This window comes from Ilyonectria robusta (genome assembly GCF_021365365.1).
Source record: "Ilyonectria robusta strain PMI_751 chromosome Unknown BGZ61scaffold_4, whole genome shotgun sequence".
In the NCBI taxonomy this organism is placed as follows: Eukaryota; Fungi; Ascomycota; class Sordariomycetes; order Hypocreales; family Nectriaceae; genus Ilyonectria; species Ilyonectria robusta.
This window is the reverse complement of record NW_025764438.1, coordinates 1,753,354-1,774,179: the sequence shown is the minus strand read 5'-3', so window position 1 is coordinate 1,774,179 and position 20,826 is coordinate 1,753,354. Positions and strand designations below refer to the sequence as shown.

The 20,826-nt window shown below is 50.8% G+C and overlaps 6 protein-coding genes across 6 annotated transcripts; 4 read left to right on the top strand and 2 right to left on the bottom strand.

Annotated features, from left to right (window-relative positions):
• Window positions 1-2: 2 nt before the first annotated feature.
• Window positions 3-1,628, bottom strand: BGZ61DRAFT_445354 (pyridoxal phosphate-dependent transferase). The gene has a single exon (XM_046245078.1). It carries the CDS (start codon window positions 1,543-1,545, stop codon window positions 232-234), a length of 1,314 nt encoding a protein of 437 aa, XP_046108638.1. The 5' UTR covers window positions 1,546-1,628; the 3' UTR covers window positions 3-231.
• A 1,547-nt stretch (window positions 1,629-3,175) lies between these two features.
• On the top strand, window positions 3,176-4,197 carry BGZ61DRAFT_515072 (uncharacterized protein). Its single transcript, XM_046252225.1, has 2 exons — window positions 3,176-3,479; window positions 3,532-4,197. Exons 1-2 carry the CDS (start codon window positions 3,366-3,368, stop codon window positions 4,003-4,005), a joined length of 588 nt encoding a protein of 195 aa, XP_046108637.1. The 5' UTR covers window positions 3,176-3,365; the 3' UTR covers window positions 4,006-4,197.
• An 86-nt stretch (window positions 4,198-4,283) lies between these two features.
• On the top strand, window positions 4,284-7,064 carry BGZ61DRAFT_445351 (uncharacterized protein). The gene is made up of 5 exons (XM_046245077.1): window positions 4,284-5,242; window positions 5,295-5,470; window positions 5,525-5,826; window positions 5,875-6,086; window positions 6,144-7,064. Exons 1-5 carry the CDS (start codon window positions 4,325-4,327, stop codon window positions 6,678-6,680), a joined length of 2,145 nt encoding a protein of 714 aa, XP_046108636.1. The 5' UTR covers window positions 4,284-4,324; the 3' UTR covers window positions 6,681-7,064.
• Window positions 7,065-7,146: 82 nt separating this feature from the next.
• On the top strand, window positions 7,147-12,215 carry BGZ61DRAFT_515069 (ABC-2 type transporter-domain-containing protein; the record flags this gene model as incomplete). Its single annotated transcript, XM_046252224.1, has 14 exons — window positions 7,147-7,434; window positions 7,489-7,533; window positions 7,580-7,742; window positions 7,796-8,043; window positions 8,102-8,649; window positions 8,697-9,202; window positions 9,257-9,875; window positions 9,931-10,205; window positions 10,253-10,522; window positions 10,573-10,883; window positions 10,930-11,136; window positions 11,186-11,345; window positions 11,408-11,847; window positions 11,901-12,215. 14 exons carry the CDS (start codon window positions 7,147-7,149, stop codon window positions 11,997-11,999), a joined length of 4,179 nt encoding a protein of 1,392 aa, XP_046108635.1. The 3' UTR covers window positions 12,000-12,215.
• A 549-nt stretch (window positions 12,216-12,764) lies between these two features.
• BGZ61DRAFT_491378 (tannase and feruloyl esterase) lies at window positions 12,765-14,400 on the bottom strand (the record flags this gene model as incomplete). The annotated part of the gene is made up of 2 exons (XM_046250421.1): window positions 12,765-14,228; window positions 14,260-14,400. 2 exons carry the CDS (start codon window positions 14,398-14,400, stop codon window positions 12,765-12,767), a joined length of 1,605 nt encoding a protein of 534 aa, XP_046108634.1.
• Window positions 14,401-18,177: 3,777 nt separating this feature from the next.
• Window positions 18,178-20,825, top strand: BGZ61DRAFT_504040 (beta-glucosidase-related glycosidase). Its single transcript, XM_046251785.1, has 3 exons — window positions 18,178-18,411; window positions 18,469-19,257; window positions 19,311-20,825. Exons 1-3 carry the CDS (start codon window positions 18,243-18,245, stop codon window positions 20,795-20,797), a joined length of 2,445 nt encoding a protein of 814 aa, XP_046108633.1. The 5' UTR covers window positions 18,178-18,242; the 3' UTR covers window positions 20,798-20,825.
• The last annotated feature ends 1 nt before the right edge of the window (window position 20,826 follows it).

Sequence of the window (20,826 nt, the reverse complement as noted above, 5' to 3'; positions counted from 1 at the left end):
ACATGGCAAGGATACGCAGTAAGCCGTACCACGTGGCGGACAGGAGGGGGGATTCATGACCCTCTATTTGAAATTCAAAATGTGGTCTGATTTGTTCTAGCTAGCACATGCAACTGAACTTTGGATAGGATGATTATGAAGGCATTCATTGGGCTCGTCGAAGAATGGCACGATAGGCTACCCAATCTTTCTTCTTGTATCATGTATGAAAGGAATTCTAGAACTGAAATATCAATCGATTCTAAGTCTCGAGAAATCCAATGTCGACGTTAGCGCTGCCACGACACGCTGAAGTCCCTCATCTAGATATGCATCAGGGTGGGAAAACACAATCCTGTACCATCCTGTCTTCTCGGATCCGAAATCTTTTCCAGACGCGAGGAAAATCTTCTTCGACAACAAGGCCTTGGTAATCGAATCTGAGACATCTTCATTCTCGGCAACCTGGTGGTGTGCCCTATAGACCTTTCCGAGGTCGACCCAAAGAAAGAACGCAGCATTGACGCCAGGGGCGTAAGTGATGTCGTTCTTTTTCGCCCACGCTACCACCCGCGTGTACTGTTGGGATAGTTTCTTTTGATTCTCTGCAATGTAACCATCTACCCAGGCGTCGTCATCGAGCAGATTGCATGTGATATGATCTGAGAGGGACGAAACCGAGCTGTACAGTCCCACAGCCACAATGGAAGAATGGAGCGAAGGGTTGGATTGAGAGATCAGTGTTCCAACGCGAATTCCGTTGGCTCCAAAATCCTTTGACATGCCCCAAAGAACATGGACGAGAGAGGGATCGATAATGCCGGTTGGGTCGATAGCCAGGGCAGATTCGAAAGGAACGGAAGGAGGTTGCGCGTCAACAGTATTGGGCCAGACTGACAAGCCGTAGATCTCGTCGCTAATGAAGTGCATTTGGTACTTTTGGCACAGCTTCATTAGGCTGATGATGACGCTGCGAGAATAGCACCGACCCAGTGGATTGTGTGGGTGGCTGATGACGAGTCCTGCAACCTTTTGGCCATTGGCTTGGGCTTCGAGGAGAACATTCTCATACTTCTGAACGGCATCTTCGCCAAGCGGATCAACGTCCTGGAAGGGAACAGGAAGAACCTTGGCACCAAATCGGCAAGTGAGATCCGGGATAAAAGTGCCGTAGTATGGCTGTCCGAGAAGAAAGCATTCGCCAGGGTTCGCCACAGCCCAAGAAAGATGCTCGATAGCGGCACTGCATCCGTTGGTCATGGAGAGGTGCTCAGGTTCAATCGGCCTGACAGGCTTCAGATGCTTCGTCAGGAAGCGGGAGACGGACGCCTTGATGCGTTTGGTACCCGTTGTGCCGTCGCCATACGTGAAGGCAGGATTCGAGAGGGCGAGGTTCTCGTGGATGTGCTCTGAAAGGACATTGTGCATGAGGGAGTTCTCTGCCACTCCCAAGCTCACGATACCGTCGGGGTTCGTCTCGGGGTGCCAGAGGTTCGGGATGACTTCCCAGATGAGCAGCCCCTTGGTTGCCTGCTCGGCGTTCTGGGCACGTGTTGAAAGCGCCATGGTTGCTTTTTTGAAGATATTGTCGACGGGATGGCTTGCGAATATGGAATGCTGGGTAGGAAATGGCGAGAGGGTTATGTCGGACCATCGCTGCGAGATCCGCTCATGATTTGCCGCCCCTAACCGTGGAAGGGCGCGTGGAAGGGCGCGGCCAGTCCAATCAACGGCTTCTCCGAGCCAGTGTGGAACACGAAGAATTCTTAAGCGGGGAACGCCCTCCTGTCGACGAGTTCTAAGTTTTCGGGGGCCGACTCGTTAATCAGTAAATGATGAGAAATGGCGACAATGACGTATATGGTCAATGTAAGCTGATACGGCCGGGTCTGAGATATTTATAAAAGAGTTCAGTGAATTCCAGACACCATGTCTGGTTCTTAGGGTACTATCGAGCGAGATGACTCAGATCTTTAAATTATCAAGAGAAACCCTACGAGGCAATCGCTCTATCTTGGAAAAAATAACATAAGAGTACATGGGGTTGATGAACTTGAAATCAAATGCGGCATCTCAGCGACTGATGTCTTTAGGGTGCGGTTCAGGACCGTCGTCAGTTGTCAATTGGTGGCTCTATAGATTTCCAATTGAATATGAGCTCAGACAGAGCAAGTCCTCTATATACTTCTTCTATCATTGTCTTGACGCTTTAGGCCGGGGATTGCTTCCATATAACACTGACCACGGTATCATCGCGGTGTCGTCAACCTGCATTGCAGGACAGAACAGCAATTTGATGCCTATGAGCAGCCTTTGAGTGGCCTCAAGATATCTATACATTATCCATTTGAGAAAATCCGGCGCTTTAGTCAACGATGTTGACCTAATTCGGATATAGTCAAGAAAGGTTGTTTTCTTGGAGTGGTTTTTCGGTTACGGCGAGGACATCACGTAAACCGCCGATCAATAATAAAAGATGGTGGTAATCGGAGATGATGGAATAATGGCTAAATTTATATTGAAATAAGAATGAAATCTCTGGAACGTATTCTTTCCTAGTGGTGCTAAATATTTGAAGCAAAATCACGACGAGAGCAGACTAATTATTGGTGTCGGCGGCACTCAGCTGGGGCTCCCCGTAGAAGTGTTGCACAGTTCGTAGCATGACAACAAGTTCCTACTAGATACTGTGCAGCAAATAGAACCCATGTTTTGTACCCCAATAGTCAAGACAGTGAGTTTGGAGAATTTCCATTGATATTTCCAAACAGGATTCAAGATTTGAGTTGTGTCGTATCGTAGAGGGTGAGGGACTCCACAAGCCACTATAACACGGTGTTGGGTTGGGCCGGCGAAGATGAAATCCGCATTGTGTGATAATAGTAGTAAGAAAACTCTCAAACTGCCTCAAACTACAGATAAGGATGCTGCGGCGCCGACTACCCAACTGGTTGCTCCGTCACCTTCTCTGCATCCCGGTCTAGGACCCGAGATGCAATGGCGTTGGTACTGCGTGCGCTGCCAGGCCGGAGAGTTGCCCGCGACTCGCCGTGGGGAAACACTGCCCTAACACCGGCCAATCACCTTGGCAGCTGATGCGCTCAATTCCATGCCTTGATGTGCAGTTTGAGCTGCAAGGCGTGGATTGGCGACTTATTGGCGACAATCCTATTGGAACAATCATCAGGTTATCTCCGGCGAAGCTAGACGTTTTGAGTTTGGAATGTCTCGACGGCTCCGCCCTCGGCGAGGTTCACGGCGGAATACCTCTGGAAGCAGATGCGGAGTAAGGTCCACAGTGGTATTCTTAAGAGTCGCGATGGTCTTCTCTCAATCAACGTCAACCTGTCTTCATCAAACATCAAGCTTGAATAACAAGAAAAAAGATGTCTCAAACCGTCCTCACTCGCCAGGTGCCCGCCGTTGCAGCCTTGCAAAAGGTGCAGGAGGCAATCCAGAACCCGGGCGCTCCGGTCCCGATTCCCAAGCCCTCTTCAGACGTAAGCTCGACCACGCGCTAGTTCGTTCATGGTTAACGAAAATGCAATATAGCCCGAGCAACTCAAGATTGATGGTGATTCCTTCACGTTGGACTCCTTCACCAGCGAGGACACCTTTATTCTGGGCAACCTACTCTACGCTCGTCTCCTCCCCTTTGCCAAGAAGACGCCGGCGCTGATTTCCATTGCCCTGGCCAACAGCTCACAAGTCGTCTTCCAAACGGTGACCGGCCCCGGTGTGGTTCCCGACAACGAGCGCTGGGTGAGCCGAAAGCGGAATACAGTTCTCCGATTCGGAAACAGCAGCTGGTACATGCACTGCAAGTTTGATGGCGATGAGGCTCTGTTCAGCTCCAAGTTCGCCATCGGCGACGAGCAGAAATGCAACTATGCGATCCACGGTGGCGCGATTCCCATCCGCGTCAAGGGTGTTGAGGGAATTGTGGCGACGGTCATCGTGAGTGGACTGAAGCAGGACGAGGACCACGGAGTAATTGTGGATGTCATCAAGGAGCACTGGAAATAGTCGCGATTAAAAAACAAGCTAGCACGCGTAATTACAGTAACTAATAATACCAGCAATCCAGTTTTTGGAGACTGCAAAAACGCCCAGACGCAACTGAATGCACTCGCATGGCGTCAATGCATGGCATGACGGCGACGGGAGCTTTTACCCAAAATGGAATGCTCCGACTGTGGGACTGGCAGCATGAAGATGTATTAAAGCGAAACCTGTCATGAAACTATGCACCAAAGCCGCGGTATCGGATTAGCGCGCCAATCCACGTACGTTTACCCAACTCAGTCAGATCTTGGCCGGACTCACTCAGTAATACGGGTACGCCATGCTCATTCAGCCGGCATCGAGAACAACCACCATGAACCCGACGAAATGGCGCATCTCAAAGGCCTGCCAAGAATGCCGCGTCAAAAAGATCAAGTGCAATGGCCAGACGCCCTGCGAGAGCTGCAAGTTTCGCGGCCTCAATTGCGTCTATCGCGAAAAGGCTCGCAATCGCATGCGCAAGACCAAACCGCGAATGGCCGCCTATGAGAACATCATGTCGCAGGAGGCCCAGGAATCCCCGTCGCTTGAACCGTCCGAGGATGGATCAGTCGCCGCGCCGACGCCGATCCCTGAAGCCGCCGACATGGCGGACTCGGTCGCTCCGCCCGGCTCCAACATGGGGAGTGAGCGAAGCATCAACAACATGAGCGTGGCCGCTACCCATCGCGCATCGCCCTCATGTCTTCTTCAGCTTTACTATGGCCCGTCATCTAATTTTGCACTACTCAACTCCATCTACCACCAGATTGAAGGGACGCGACCCAAGTCCCCACCGCGCGAGGGCGTCGAGGAGGTTGGGCCAGGCCTGGACCTCTTCAGCCATCGACGATTGTTCTTCGGTGACTTGGCCGACAACCAGCGGCCAGCAACTATCTCTGAAGACTATTCTGCCATGTTGCTTGATCCTGACACGGCAAGACGATTGCTCGAGAGATATCTCTTGACGTACTGGCATGGCATTCCGGTTCTGGACAAGAATACGTACAGGCGGCGTCTGGATAGCTTGTTTCAGCCACCTGGAATCTTCGACTTTGACTCATCAGACACCATAATAATAATGCTGGCCGTAGCACTAGGGGCGTCGATGACCGGGGATGAAGCCATCGCGGAATTTTTGTTCCAGAAGGCAAAGCAGGGAGCTGCCAAGCTGGATGAGGTGGTCAACACGCAAGTGGTTCAGATACACCTCATGATGATAAGTCTTCACTTCCCACAACGGACCTTTTCATCTACTGACATGGCTTTACGGTCACTTCCAATCGGAGAGAGCTAAGCCGAACTCGCAATTTCTCCACATCGGCACTGCGGTAAGAAAAGCTGTCGCAGCTGGCTTACATAAGGACCTCTGCGTTCGCCCCGGTCAATCCATGGAGGATGTAGAACAACGAAGGTTATTGTTCTGGAGCTTGTATTTTTGGGAAACGTACGTTGCAATCCCCCTCAAACTGAATATGCTCGGCTCCTAACCTCAGAACAGCTGGACTTGCTTTGTTGTCGGTCGCCCAAGTTCTATTCCTGATCCGGGGTCAAGTATTCCAGTTCCTAGCGAGCACAAGTTGCTGATCTCACTCGTCACCCTATCTCGCATCATGTCGAAGTGTGTCCGCCTCATTTATAGCCCGCGACATGACTCACTCCTACCGGTGTGGAACGCGGCAAATGAGATCCGTCGCGAGCTACACCGATTTGCGGAAAGGCAGTCAAAAGACATGAAATTCGGCCTCGTCGGAGACGCGAGTACTGGAGAACTTGGGGTTTGCCAAGCTATGGTGTCTACTAGTAAGTCAAAGCCGAGTCATCGACGTGCATCTAATGCTAACTAGCTAGTGTATCACCACACCCTACTATTGACATTCAGGCCGTTCTTGATTTTGCGAGCAAAGTTGAAGCATGATAATTCCTCATCTGACGACGGCTCTGCGGAAAACAACCATACCCCTCCATCATGGCTCAACACCGCTTGCGAATATTGCCTGGAAGCTGCGAGAAATTCAATCGGTTTCTTGACTGGATCTTGCGCTACCAACGTCTTGTGCCGTGTAAGTGCGAGATGACAGGTTTTCTCTTTGAAATTTACAGCCTCTAACCAATAATAGGACATCAAGTACCATGGCTTCTTCATCGAAGGCGCATGCTATGCTTTGGCCTTTGACATGTTGCAAGAGAGGAAATCTGCGCATCGCAACCTTCCTTGGATTCACTCGGCACTCAGATGTCTCCGCTCGATGGTCACCAGAAGCCAAAGCGGCGGGCAGTTGCCTGTTACGATTGCATCAATCGAACAAATGGTCCGCTCAGTATTTCCCGACTTGGAACTGAAGGACCAAGTGGAGCCGGAAGCACGGCAATCAGAAGCCCAACAAAGCGTCCATTCCGCCGCGATGCCGGGTCCCTCGTCCATAATCCCAGCTAGTGGGATCGGCGAGACACCGGCATTTACGTACCCGTCCATGCCATTCGGGTTCGACATTTCTGGCGGGATGAACGGGACTTCGCCGTCATCGGGCTTGCGGTCTGATGACCAGATCGACTTCACAGCCGCTGATGTCGGCTGGGATATTGACTTTGGAACTATGGATATGGAGACCTTCCTGTCTCTTGATGCAAGCCAGACATTTAACTTCGCTTCCTGATAAACACGGCCGGCTGTAGTCATGGACGCATGGTTCCCGCCCAACAAACGTCAGGGTGGATCCAGCTGACATTGATGTCTCGGGGTTTAGAGCGTCCAGCTTTAATAATACTGGCCCAGATCCGCTGTGATGGATTTGTCAGGAAGATGACGGGCGGCCAAATGCTGGAATTCTGCAATTTGTCGTTCAGTGATTCGTCGGTGCTGGTCAATCCCTATCTTGGTTGATAGGTCGTGGCGGTGGAAATACGGTAGATGGCGGACCTAGAGCGGATATCCGGCAGTACGGATGTATGAGTAACGATCGGGTTTGTTGCCGAACTTACAATCTCATATATACCATGAGAGTCTAGATAGAAATAATTTATGAGAAGCAGTTCTTGAGCCTCAATTTCTTCAAGTTGTTGTTGCGAGAGGAGAGAATCATCGCCAAATCACGTATCTCCTCGAGCTAAGCAGCAGCCAACATGACGTCTACACCCACAGACACCGACACAGTGGCTGAACTCCCACGCCAATCTGTGCTTCACGGCCAAGGATCACAATACGGATCATCCAGTGATACAGATGTGGAACAAGAGAGTGTTGACCAGGAGCGCGGCAAAGACTTCATCCAGAAGCACCTCACCCTGACTTTCAAGGATGTTAGTGTGAGAGTAACCGCCCCTGATGAGGCTCTTGGAGAGACTCTTTGGTCGAGAGTTGATCCTCGACAGCTTTTGGACCTGTTCAGTCGTGATGAGCGACCAAAGAGAGTATGCAGTTGAATATCCAGCTTGACTATGGACGTGGAACACTAACAGCACTAGACTATTCTACATGACGTAACTGGCCAAGTGAGCCCAGGAGAGATGGTATGTTCTAATTAACCAAAACCTTTAGTCTTTACTGATAGATTAGCTTCTCGTACTGGGCCGACCTGGATCAGGCTGTACCTCTCTCCTTCGCGTGCTCTCCAACCACCGAGAGTCGTTTCAAGAAGTCGTAGGAGAGACGCGATACGGTAGCATGGATCATAATGAAACAAAAAAGTATCGCCAGCAGATTGTTTTCAACACTGAAGGTCCGTTCCGAAGCGCTCAAAGATGTCATTTCAAAAACTGACAGCCTTGATAGATGATATTCATTTCCCGACTTTGACTGTCAACCAGACAATGAAGTTTGCACTTCGAAACAAAGTTCCCCGCGATAGACCCGAGCATGTGGAAAAGAAGCACCATTTCGTCCAGGATATGCGAAACAACATTCTTGATTCTTTGGGCATCGGCCACACCAAGAAAACACTGGTCGGAAATGAGTTCATCCGCGGTGTTTCTGGCGGAGAGCGAAAGCGAGTTTCCCTTGCGGAAGTGATGGCTAGCCAGGTTTGTTTTTTTCAACGAATCATACCAGTATGATTTTAGAGACTAATTATGTTCTTAGAGTCCTCTGCAGTTCTGGGATCAGCCAACGCGAGGCCTCGATTCCAAGACAGCCCTTGAATTCGTGGAGACCCTCCGAAAGGATGCTGACGTCAACGGAAAGTCCGTTGTACTCACAACCTACCAAGCTGGAAACGGCATCTTTGACGCATTCAACAAGGTTATTGTTCTTGCTGAAGGCCGTGTCATTTACTACGGCCTTCGCACCGCTGCCAAGTCGTACTTTGAAGACATGGGGTTCGTCTGTCCCAGGGGAGCAAACATCGCCGACTTCCTCACGTCCGTCACCGTGAAGACCGAGCGCGAGATTGCACCGGGGCTTGAGCATCAAGTCCCGACCACGCCCGAGGAGTTTGAGAGTGCCTACAAGCGGAGCGACACATGCAGACTGATGAAGGAGCTCATTCAGCCGCCGGAGAGTCTGCATCATCAAGTCGACGACCTGAAAATGGCCGTCGAAAGAGAGAAGAGGCAGAGAAGATGGCAGCTGGGTACGCGAGGCGTCTACACTGCTGGTATGCGAGAGCAAATCATCAACTGCACCCAACGGTATGTCACATGAGTGTATTTCTTGATAGCAAAGACTAACATTTTAGGCAATGGCAAATCATGATGGGTGATCGCCTCTCTCTCGCCATCAAAGTCGTATCTGCAATCATCCAAGCCCTCGTCTGTGGTAGCCTGTTTTACAACCTTCCCGACACCAGCCAATCTATCTTTCTGCGCCCTGGAGTCCTCTTCTTCCCCGTTCTGTACTTTCTGTTGGAGTCTATGTCGGAGACCACCGCATCTTTCATGGGACGACCCATTCTAGTGCGCCACAAACGATTCGGATTCTACCGCCCAACAGCCTTTTGCATCGCCAACGCCATCACCGATATCCCCGTGGTCATGCTCCAAGTCACATGCTTTACTTTGATCATCTACTTCATGAGTGGATTTCAGGCTGATGCTGGGAAGTTCTTCACCTGTTGGATCATTGTAAACGCCAGCACCCTTTGCTTTTGTCAATTGTTCAGGGCTGTTGGAGCCATGTTTAGCCATTTTGGAACCGCGAGTTATGTCACCGGCCTGTTGTCAACAGTTTTCTTCGTTTACGGCGGTAAGTGGAAACGATAGCCACGATAGCTTCCGCATTTGCTAACTCAATCACCAGGCTACTTGATTCCCTTTAGCAAGATGCATCCCTGGTTCCGCTGGATTTTCTATCTCAACCCCGGCGCCTATGCTTTCGAATCCCTGATGGCGAATGAGTTCGATGGGCTTAAACTTGAATGCGTTTCTCCGCAGTATATCCCGTTCGGTGCTGACTACAACAACCAAACCGCCGACTTTCGAGGCTGCACCGTACTGGGCAGTGATGCCGCAGGGATGATCGATGGCATTGACTACGTGCGGCAGCAGTACAGCTATTCCATCGGACACATCTGGCGTGGATTTGGTGTCGTCGTTGGATTCTGGATTTTCCTCATTGCCTTGACTGCTTTGGGATTCGAGCTCAGAAACAACCATGGAGGATCGTCGGTCTTGCTCTATAAGAGAGGCGCACGAACCAAGAAGTCATCGGATCCTGAAATGGCACCTGGCCAAGTCCCCGAGCGCTCGCTTCAAATGCCATCCAAGGCTGCGCGACAGTCCACATTCTCGTGGCACGACCTTGACTATTTCGTACAATACCAAGGGGCCCAGAAGCAACTCCTGAACAAGGTGTTTGGATTTGTTCAACCTGGAAACCTGGTGGCTCTGATGGGGTGTTCTGGAGCCGGAAAGACAACGTATGAAGCCGAGATCTTCTCATGAACTTGTATCGCTGACCAGTGATCCCAATAGGCTATTGGACGTCCTCGCCCAGCGAAAGGATGCGGGTGAAATCAAAGGCTCTATCTTGATTGATGGAAAACCCCAGGGTATCTCTTTTCAGAGAATGACCGGATACTGCGAGCAGATGGATATCCATGAAGCCACAGCTACCGTCAGAGAAGCTCTTATTTTCTCAGCCCTGCTACGTCAGCCCCAGGACGTTCCATACGAGGAAAAAATTTCCTACGTCGATCACATTATCAATCTTCTAGAGCTCGAAGACATCTGCGACGCCTTAATTGGAAGTGAGTGGTACCAAACCATGTGGTTGTTCCAATACTGACAACTGAAGTGCCCGGTGCCGGTCTTAGCATTGAGCAGAGGAAGCGTGTTACCTTGGGTGTGGAATTGGTCGCAAAGCCGAGTCTATTGTTCCTTGATGAACCAACCTCTGGATTGGATGGACAGTCTGCATACAATATCGTTCGATTCATGCGTCGACTCGTCGATGGAGGCCAGGCTGTTTTGTGCACAATCCACCAGCCGTCTGCTGTTCTTTTTGATGCATTCGACGCTCTTCTCCTGCTCGCCAAGGGAGGTAGAATGGCCTATTTTGGGGAGAGTAAGTTATCCTTAGGCCGTATTAATTCCTCTAAACTCACATGGTGATAGCTGGTCAATATTCCGATGTCCTACTGGACTACTTTGCCCGAAACGGCGCTCCTTGCCCCGATGGCGCTAATCCAGCTGAGCACATCGTCGAGGTTATCCAAGGCAACACGGAAGTGGAAATCGATTGGGTTGACGTTTGGAACAAATCTTCCGAGCGTCAGGCTGCCCTCCAGAAGTTGGAGATGCTGAACATGGAAGCTCTTTCCAAAGCCGAGAGTGTTGAGGAGGATTCAGCGAGTTTTGCAACCTCAAAGTGGTTCCAGTGGAGAATGGTTCTTGAACGCCAAATGGTCCAGCTTTGGAGATCTCCGGTAAGTTGCCTATAGACTATCACAAGTCAAGTTCTAACCGTGTCAGGATTACGTGTGGAACAAGATTAACTTGCATATCTTCGCCGCGCTGTTTAGTGGCTTCACCTTCTGGATGATCGGTGATGGAACATTTGACCTACAGCTGAGACTTTTTGCCATCTTCAACTTCATTTTCGTTGCCCCTGGTTGCATCAACCAGATGCAGCCTTACTTCTTGCACAATCGAGATCTTTTCGAGACAAGAGAGAAGAAGGTTGGTTTTCTTTCCTTGCGGTTTTGAGCCGATATTAACACAAATTTAGTCCAAAACTTACCACTGGGTTGCTTTCATCGGGTCGCAGACCGTGGCTGAAATCCCCTATCTCATTATTTGTGCAACACTGTACTTCGCCTGCTGGTACTTCACCGTTGGCTTCCCAGTTGAAGCTCGTATCTCAGGACATGTCTATCTTCAGATGATTTGTATGTTCATGGCATTTGTATTATTCAGATTGCAGAACATATTGGCTAACTTCATGCAAAAGTCTACGAATTTCTCTACACCTCAATCGGCCAGGCGATTGCTGCATATGCACCTAACGAATATTTCGCAGCAATCATGAATCCGCTTCTCCTCGGTGCTGGCATGATCTCCTTCTGCGGTGTCGTTATGCCATACGCAGCCATGCAGCCTTTTTGGAAATACTGGATCTACTATCTCGACCCCTTTCGCTATCTCTTTGGGGGTTTGCTGGGCCCTATCATCTGGGATGTTCAAGTCCGCTGCAACCCAGAAGAATTCACCTCCTTCAACGCCCCCGATGGACAGACTTGCGGTGAATACATGGCCGACTTCCTCAGCTCCAACGCAGGATATGTGGCAGATCTTAACGCCACTGAGAACTGTCAATATTGTGCCTACTCCACAGGAGCAGATTACGCCAAGACCTTCAACCTCCAGGAGGAATACTACGGCTGGCGAGACGTGAGTACAAGAGACTTTGATATTTGTGATGGCTTGCTAACAAAGAGGATTAGACTGGAATCACCGCCTTGTTCTGCATTTCATCATATGCTTTGGTTTTCTTGATGATGAAGCTGAGAAGCAAGAAGACCAAGAGCGCGAGATCAGAATAAGAGCCTCAAGAGAGAAACAGTTTGGAATATCACCCCAGATTTGAAGAGTAAAGATTTGACCAGATGCTTATGAAGCATGCCAAGTCATATTTTGTAAAGGTAACGGATTAGAATTTAGATGGGATAAGAAGGTATAAGAAAAATAGATTAAAGGAGGATAGAACGGAACAGATTGTTGCCAAGGAACGGCAAATAGAACCTTCTTTTCAATACAGGTCATGTGCCCATTGGCACACAAAAGAGATCGATTAAGTGGTAGTAATTAGTAACTTGGCAAGAGTCTAAGAGGCCCGAGTATTCTAGATATCACTTAGTCACGAACTATTGGTGAATGATGACTATTGTCACGGAATTCACCATGCTATCTAGAATCATGCAGCGTTTATATCATCACACCAGGCTCAATAAATCGTTGAAACATGTCTATTGATGCCATCCATTCCCATAGTACTTTTTGGCAACCTCCTAGTTGAGTTTAAGGTTCCTTTTGGATCAAAGACTTAATTGAATCAAGTGCTCAAGCTTTCGATACAACAGGGGTAGAGTTTTATATCACTAGAAGAGCAGTTTCTGTTTGGAAACTAGGGAAGGTTAGTCAATATCAAGGAAACCATATTTTACTCTCGGGCACAATTCGGGGGAACTGTTTATTGAAGGTAACAACAATAATGATCAATTGACGGATCAAGATCTACTTGGCTCGAATATATATACAGCACATGTTCCTGGCCAAGTATTTGGTGCCCATTGGCGACTATCTGCAAGTCATGTACAGTGCCAACTTTCAGCAGAGTTAGGGTCACCCGTTCCTTTGTAGCTGTTCCGCAGAGGGTACTTGCAATGCTTCCTCTCGAAAGCCACCTTGGTCTTGGTTGCGTCAGTGTAGGCAGTGCCTAACACGTAATCAGGCGCAATACCTTCCTCAACCCACTGAACCACCGCATTCAGGACGTTGCGCTCAGGCTCTTCGCCACCAAAGCCGCTGCCTCTGTTGCCAATGTTGAAGGCCCCGGGCCCTCCTGTGCAGTGGTTCATGCCTGAAATACGGAAGTATCTGTAAAATTCGTCCAGTTCGCCGGATTGGAGACCCATGGTGCGCGAAACATGGTTATAGTACCGAGCTGAGTTGTCGCTGCTGATGATGGGATCCTGAAGACCATGGTAGTGAAGAATCTTGGCACCACGGTCCCTGACCTTGGATAGATCTCCTTTCCATGTGTTGATGCCAAAGGTGTCGACCTTCTTGGCCGCCTCGATATCAGCGAGGGTCAGCTCAGGTCCCCACGAAGGATTGTTGTAAATAACATAACGCCACCAGTCGACGGCGTATTGGAATGGAGTTCCTGACCATACAGTGCTTGTGGAATTCGCGCCGGGTTGTAATCGAGGGTACAGCAAGGTGCCCGTGGCATCATAGAGCGGGGAGAAGACGTCTCTGACAACGCCTGCTTGTATTCCCGTGAGGCAGTTACTCGTTGGGTTCTCGCCGCAGATCAAGCTTTCAGGGCGGTACTGGCAAAGGTCTGGGTCCTCGATGATTCCATCCACCTGGCCATCAAGCCCATCGCACTGGGTGAGGACGTCTAACACCACGAGAGACCACTGAGCGGGTGTGAGGAAGGTTGGTGAGCCGGGAGTGCCAGTCAAGCTGAGAAAGTGACCAGACCACGCCTGGAGATTGCCGAAATCGAATGCCGGCGCTCCCGCAACGATTCCATCGAAGTCAGCAGAGAAGTCCTGAGCCTCCTTAAACCCCTGGCGGCCACCAGTAGAGCAGCCAAGATAGTAGGATTTCGTATGTCCCTTCCCATAAAAGGCTTTGGTGATCTTCTTGCCCACGACCACGCCGGTGCGAAGGGCGCGGTATGCAAAGTCCTCGAGAACTTCCCGATTCTTGTAAAATGGTAGGCCGGTGTTTCCGTCGTGGCCATTGTTGGTTCCAACAACTGCGAATCCCCTCGCAACCGTGTAGGCCATGTCGTCGTAGGAAATGCAGCCACCCAGACCACCATTGCCAACGCTCAAGAAGCGACCAGACCAATCAAGAGGCAGCCAGGTTTCGAGGCTAACACCGCTTTTCTTGGAGGTGCTCACGTACATCTTCACTCGGCAAAGATCGACATCAAGCGCCGAATTGAATGCAGCACATGTTGGGTGAGTTGATGGCGCTGTCAGGTTGGTGCCAGCCTCAACAAACTCTGTACCGTTAATCTTGGCGTTGCGAAACTGCTGGGCCAAGGTCTTTCCAAAGCCTTCACACTTCTTGGAGAATTTGCGATTTTCCGTGGCACTGCATTCTGCGCCCTGTGTTGCAGCCAACAGGCCCAGGAGTGAGATGGCGAGAACCTTCATTGGAACAGAAGAAGGATGGATTGAGGTGCCGGTATTTGATAGGGAGCATGAGGGAATCTCAAAGTCCATGTCAGGGTGTACGATTTATATACACGTATTCCCCTTGCCACCTTTTTCAAGCCAAGGAGTCGTCTATCGTTCGGCCTCCACATATTCTACCACCATTGTCCCAGATCTCGCAGCCAACACGCCTTGATGGACCGGAAGAATGAATAGCCAGTAGATTTCCCCACACTTGGCATCGAACCCCAGATTCCGAGGTGATGCATCAATTGCGGGGATTAAGAGACTAAACCGGATTTTGGATGGTTGTGGGGAGTCTCTCGGTAGGATGTTCGGGAGCTGGGGTAATTCCTACATGTCCGTTGGGACGGATTCACGATCGTATTGAGGATAATAGTCCGCTACGGTATGAACAAACGCATTTTTAGAAGTTACGCTCAATTGGGCCTCGGTCCGTCGTCCCAATTCGAGACGAATTTGCCCAGAGTGTGGGTAAACGCCACGATTATCATCTCACCTAGTCAATATGTGGAGCCAACGCTGGGAACTGGGGTGGAGATCGTCGCTCTCACCAGCCCGAGGTAAACTTGAGCTGGGGGAAGTAAATTTTTTAAGGAACATGGGTCACACCGCTTGGTTTTGTTTACCCTGTCATTGCGGCGACAAGGAGCGCGAACTTGAAGCGAAGATTATTGTGAAACTCAATGGCAACGGAAGAAGGACGCTGTCATGGCAGAGTCTGCGTTGGCAATCTGCAAGAACTTCTTCTTACCCCAAGCAAAATTAGTATCGAAGAGTTAGCATTAAATAATTTCTTTTGACGTCATGATGGGAAATTAGCAACTTTTCCTTCGTCTTGCCGGTCCCATTTGCCGGGACGACGAGTCAGGGCCGTTCGACCCCATGCATATCCCCGCACGTTCGCCAGCTACCTACCCTAGGTTCAGCTCACGGCCCGGTGAGGGGTTTCTACTACCACCTGCCATGATTGGCAACAAATGAGAAAATGTATAGGTCAAAGTAACCAATAGCTTACAAATCTATTTATCTTGGGCAATAGGGCTCAGCTCGGGGGTATGGTGACGGGTTTGGTTCAATTATAATGACAAACGTTCATAACTAAAACATGAAACTCTCTAAACCGTAAGCATTTGTCGATTTTGGGAGACTAGACTGGTAGGGAAAAAATTGTAATAACAAAAGCCGAGGCATAATTGAACGTGACTTCTAAAACCAGCTAGTGTATGCCTCAGCGGACTATTTCCTCGATGTGCTCGCGAATCTGTCCCAACGGACATGTGATTGGGCGAGGACTGGACAGACCCTGACTTCCGGAAATATCATTTTGAAAGCTGTGACACGTGTGGTTGTTGCAGGTGATATGTATATCAAATAGATAACCCAATGTCCTTTGAATGTCTCCTGGATTGCAAAGTGAATATTCGAGAGCGAAGTATTGAATTCTTGTAACCTAAAACCGTACCTTCAGCTTGCTCAGCCTATCACCGCCGAAACCATTTATTTCCTACAAGAAGCCACAAATTAAATTGCAACCTCCTCAAGTTGCGAGACAAACGTCTTCTGGGAAATTTCTGTTGCGTGTTCCACTAGAAAATTATAGCACTTTGTCAGTCTTGGCGTTCTTGATGGTGCCTGACTACCAAATTTCAGCGGTCGCTAGTGCCTATCAAGATCGAGACTATCTAAGCTGCATGCCTGACTAGTTCAACACGCCCACAAGAATGGTGAACGGAATCATACAAGCAAGTAACTGTTGGGCATATAATGCAATTTTCCGTATCCATCTGTAATGGTTGTTCTTGGAAAGCCCTAACTTAACCTAATATTTGAAGCATTCGGCAATGACGGACAGTCTTACAAATCACGCTGTGATTGGGATTTGTCCTGAGTATCTAGCGAGGAAGCTAGGAGCGGATGCGGAAAGTCAAGCGATCTGTTGGTTTCAAGCAACGCTGGCTCGGGATTTGTGCCGGGGGATCAAGACGCAGATGCAGGGAAGTTCGGTAGAGGCGTTCCTATCCTTGACGAATCTATCGCTTACTCACAAGCGAGCATTGCACTTGCAAGAACCTGCTGTAAATGGTATCTGGATTCGAAAACCGAGCTCATGCCGGTAGTAATAGATATCCTAATGTCTGAAGAGGTCAACATCATTTGTGGAGAAGGTTTCAGAGCGAAATTTTACTCTTGATTGAAACCTCTTTTTGGTATGCACGTGTTTGTGATAAATGAACCTACATCAGTGGTAAACTTGATCTTTCATTCGTACCTGTGAGCTTTCTAAATTTTACATCGACAGATTTACTTTCTTTTTTTTTCGGCCGCTTCGGCTGAGCTCGCATATCCTGGTGATGTTGACCAAGAAGGTAACGCCACCGGGTTCCCATCATCAGCAGCTTTGGCACATGACACTCGCATGGTTGATCAGCAGGGGTACCGATGCTGGTCTCATGAGGGCTCGAACTATGACGGCCAGTGAGACCTACTAGTGCATAATACTGAGATTCCATCTGGATATTGTTGCATAATGTAAGGAACTCGATCCTGCTTACTTAGACCAATCTCTCGTTCTCGACTCTAGTTTCGGCGATTTGTCTCCCGGTCTACAACCGACTGTAATTTGCAAATTCCAACCCCTTCCTAGAGCTTCCTTGAAAAACGTCGGTGCCAGTCCATGTCGGGTCTGTAATTCCGTTGAGCGGGGCGGCGCTTCGACTTGCCGTGACTGCAATCTGCTCGGACGATGGCGAACTCATAGCCGCGGCTGTCAACTAACTAGGAAGTGTCTGAAGGTCCGGTCCGCCCGACCTCCTACTCGGGTCATTGCCCAGCGAACATTACGAGAATCGTCGGGTTTGTCCCACGCTGCCGGGTCGCCCGTGTGCTCACAAGGCGAGCCAAGGGCAAATGGCCGATCCCGACGCCGTGGATGGGACCACCGGCCTCAACCACCTGGAGACGGCTGGAGTCGTCGAGGCCAGTCGGCCGGAATAGAGCCATAACAGGGCCGAATACTCCAGCGGGGAAACGGCGCATCCACTGGATTGAGCGGGCTCTCATGAGGGCTTTCACCCAGTTTTCACCCACATCCCACATCCCCCCAGATCCACTCGGCAGTTGGAGTCCATCACGGGGACGACAAACCCTGGCTCTTTGACCGCTGGCAAAATATCGGAAGCTCGGTTCTTCAACGGCCGTATTTGAGTAGTGGAGTCCCGTGTGCCCCGCGATCGACTTCCCCGGCTCCATGATATCATGAGAACGCTCCACACGCACCAGCCCGTGGCCGGGGCGTTGTTAACGGCCGACGGCCTGAACAGCGGCTTTGTCGAGTCAGGTGTACCTCTCGCAGGGCCCTCTGGCAACTCGTGTAATGCAGCTAGGCGCTGTGTTCGGTAAATTACCCAGGTTGTCCGGGGATATATCCCACTGTTCCCACTCTTTCCACTGTTTCCGCAGTGGGCGGCGAACAACCCATGCCGCGCAGAGTTGGCCGCGAAGAATTGAGTGCGGCATTAGCATCATACCATTAAACTATCCTAGTCCCCCATATTCTCCGCATATACCCCCGCACAGACGGGTTCCAACTTGACCGGACCATGGTAATGGGGAAAAAAACATGTGTAGCTAGCTCCAAAAGAGATGTGGGACTAACATTCGCTCACCATCACGAGAGCTGGGATGACGCAACGAAGTTCGGAGTTTGGGATCCTTTGTGGAGGGTATCGCCTCTTAAAAAATTGGAGTAGCATGGAGCCATGTAGACGTCAGGGCGTTGACAGGATATAAAAGGCATCAATGGGACGTCAATGGAAGATCACTACCCAGATCCAGCCCACGCTCAGCTTCCTCGAGCCCAAAGTCACAATGGCCTCTGTTTTGTCTCTCGTGGTCTCAGGCCTGCTTGCAGCCTCTACTGTCAATGCCCAGAACTATGATTCTAATGGCCGAGAGGGGAACGCTTTTAGCTATGTCCAGCCTCTGAACACTACCATCCTCGGACCCTATGGACACTCTCCCGCTGTCCTGCCCTCCCGTATGTTTATTCACTTGACTTTGTGTAAGCAAGTAGTTGGCTAATTTCTTGGTGTAGCCAATACCACCGGCCTTGGCTGGGAGGCTGCCTATGAGAAGGCGAAGCAGTTTGTCGCCCTGCTAACAGTTGACGAAAAGGCCGACATGGTCACCGGAACGGCAGGCCCTTGCGTCGGCAACATTGTTGCCATCCCTCGCCTTGGCTTTAGTGGTCTCTGTCTCCACGATGGACCTCTATCCATTCGCGTGGCAGACTACGCCAGCGTCTTCTCAGCGGGTGTCTCCGCCGCCTCTACTTGGGACAGGGCCATCCTGTATGAGCGAGGATATTCCCTGGGCTTGGAGTTCAAGGGCAAGGGTGCTCACGTTGCCCTCTCTCCAGTTGCTGGCCCCCTTGGCCGCTCCGCCTACTCGGGCCGAAACTGGGAGGGCTTCGCCGCCGACCCTTACCTGACTGGTGTTGCCATGGAGCAAACCATCCGTGGTCACCAGGATGCCGGTGTTCAGGCTACTGCTAAGCACTTCATCGGCAATGAGCAGGAGACTCAGCGTAACCCCACCTACGACTCGAACGGCACTGTCACCGACGTGATCCAGGAGGCCGTCTCCGCCAACATCGATGACCGAACCATGCACGAGCTGTACCTTTGGCCCTTTGCCAACGCCGTCAAGGCCAACTGCGCCAGCTTCATGTGCTCGTACCAGAGACTCAACGGATCATATGCCTGCGAGAACTCCAAGGCCCTTAACGGCCTGTTGAAGGAGGAGCTCGGCTTCCAGGGCTATGTCATGTCCGACTGGGGTGGCACTCACTCCGGCGTCGCCTCCATTGAGGGAGGCTTGGACAGTAAGTTCTATCAAACTCGAATAAGAGAAACAACACATGTTAACCTTAATTAGTGAACATGCCCGGTGGCATTGGTGCGTACGGAATGGACTGGGCGGCTGGCTCGTTCTTTGGAAAGAATGTCACCCTTGCTGTCAACAACGGCACTCTCGACGAGACCCGTGTCGACGACATGATTGTCCGCATCATGACCCCCTACTACTGGCTCGGCCAGGACGTGAACTTCCCCACTGTCGACCCATCTTCCGCCGACCTGAACACCTTCTCTCCCCGATCTAAATGGCTGCGAGAGTTCAACCTGACTGGCGAGCGAAGCCGTGACGTCCGCGCAGACCATGGAGAGCAGATCCGCCGACACGGCGCCCAGGCAACCATTCTTCTCAAGAACGAGAACAATGCCCTTCCTCTGAAGGCTCCCAAGTCCATTGCCGTCTTCGGAAACGATGCTGGCGACGACACCGAGGGTTTCTATAACCAAAATGACTTCGAGTACGGCACCCTCACTGCTGGTGGTGGTTCTGGCACTGGTCGCCTGACTTATCTCGTCTCTCCCCTCACTGCCATCAATGCCCGTGCTAAGCAGGACGGTTCCCTCGTCCAGCAGTGGCTGAACAACACTCTCATTGCCGAGTCTGATGTCACCACCCTCTGGGTTCCCACTCCTCCCGAGGTCTGCCTTGTCTTCCTCAAGACCTGGGCCGAGGAGGGTGCTGACCGCGAGCACCTGAATGTTGACTGGGTTGGTGACGATGTCGTCGAGTCTGTTGCCTCCGTCTGCAATAACACCATTGTTGTTACCCACTCCTCCGGTATCAACACTCTCCCCTGGGCCGACCACGTTAACGTTACCGCCATTGTTGCTGCCCACTACCCCGGACAGGAGAGCGGTAACTCCATCGTCGACGTTCTGTACGGCGATGTTAACCCCTCTGGAAAGCTCCCCTACACCATCGCCTACAACGGCAGCGACTACAACGCCCCTCCTACCACCGCCGTCAACACTACTGGCGTTTACGACTGGCAGTCGTGGTTCGACGAGAAGCTTGAGATTGACTACCGTTACTTCGATGCCAACGACATTGACGTGCGGTACGAGTTCGGCTTCGGTCTCTCCTACTCCACCTTCAAGATCGCCGACATCGCGGCCGAGCCCCTTGTCGAGAGCATCACCGCTGTGCCCGAGCAGCTGAGCATCGTGCCCGGTGGAAACCCCGCCCTCTGGGAGAGCGTGTACAACGTCTCCATCTCCTTGACCAACACCGGAAAGGTCTACGGTGCCACCGTTCCCCAGCTCTACGTCACCTTCCCCGATAGCACCCCCGCGGGCACTCCCCCCAAGCAACTCCGAGGCTTCGAGAAGGTTTGGCTGCAGGCCGGCGAGAGCCAGACTGTTGGATTTGAGTTGATGAGACGTGATATCAGCTACTGGGACATCATCTCCCAGGATTGGGTCATCCCCACTGGCGAGTTTGTAATCAGTGTTGGCTTCAGCAGCCGAGATCTGAAGGAGGTTATCAAGATTACTCCTGTGGAGGCTTGAGGATAATTATTGACGATGATAATGATGGT

Coding starts and splice junctions, on each gene's coding strand:
- BGZ61DRAFT_445354 (XM_046245078.1), bottom strand. CDS start 1,545: ATGGCGCTTTCAACACGTGCCCAGAACGCCGAGCAGGCAACCAAGGGG.
- BGZ61DRAFT_445351 (XM_046245077.1), top strand. CDS start 4,325: ATGCTCATTCAGCCGGCATCGAGAACAACCACCATGAACCCGACGAAA. Junction 5,243..5,294: donor TTCAGATACACCTCATGATG/ATAAGTCTTCAC, acceptor ACATGGCTTTAC/GGTCACTTCCAATCGGAGAG. Junction 5,471..5,524: donor AGCTTGTATTTTTGGGAAAC/GTACGTTGCAAT, acceptor ACCTCAGAACAG/CTGGACTTGCTTTGTTGTCG.
- BGZ61DRAFT_515072 (XM_046252225.1), top strand. CDS start 3,366: ATGTCTCAAACCGTCCTCACTCGCCAGGTGCCCGCCGTTGCAGCCTTG. Junction 3,480..3,531: donor TTCCCAAGCCCTCTTCAGAC/GTAAGCTCGACC, acceptor AATGCAATATAG/CCCGAGCAACTCAAGATTGA.
- BGZ61DRAFT_504040 (XM_046251785.1), top strand. CDS start 18,243: ATGGCCTCTGTTTTGTCTCTCGTGGTCTCAGGCCTGCTTGCAGCCTCT. Junction 18,412..18,468: donor TCCCGCTGTCCTGCCCTCCC/GTATGTTTATTC, acceptor TTCTTGGTGTAG/CCAATACCACCGGCCTTGGC. Junction 19,258..19,310: donor CATTGAGGGAGGCTTGGACA/GTAAGTTCTATC, acceptor AACCTTAATTAG/TGAACATGCCCGGTGGCATT.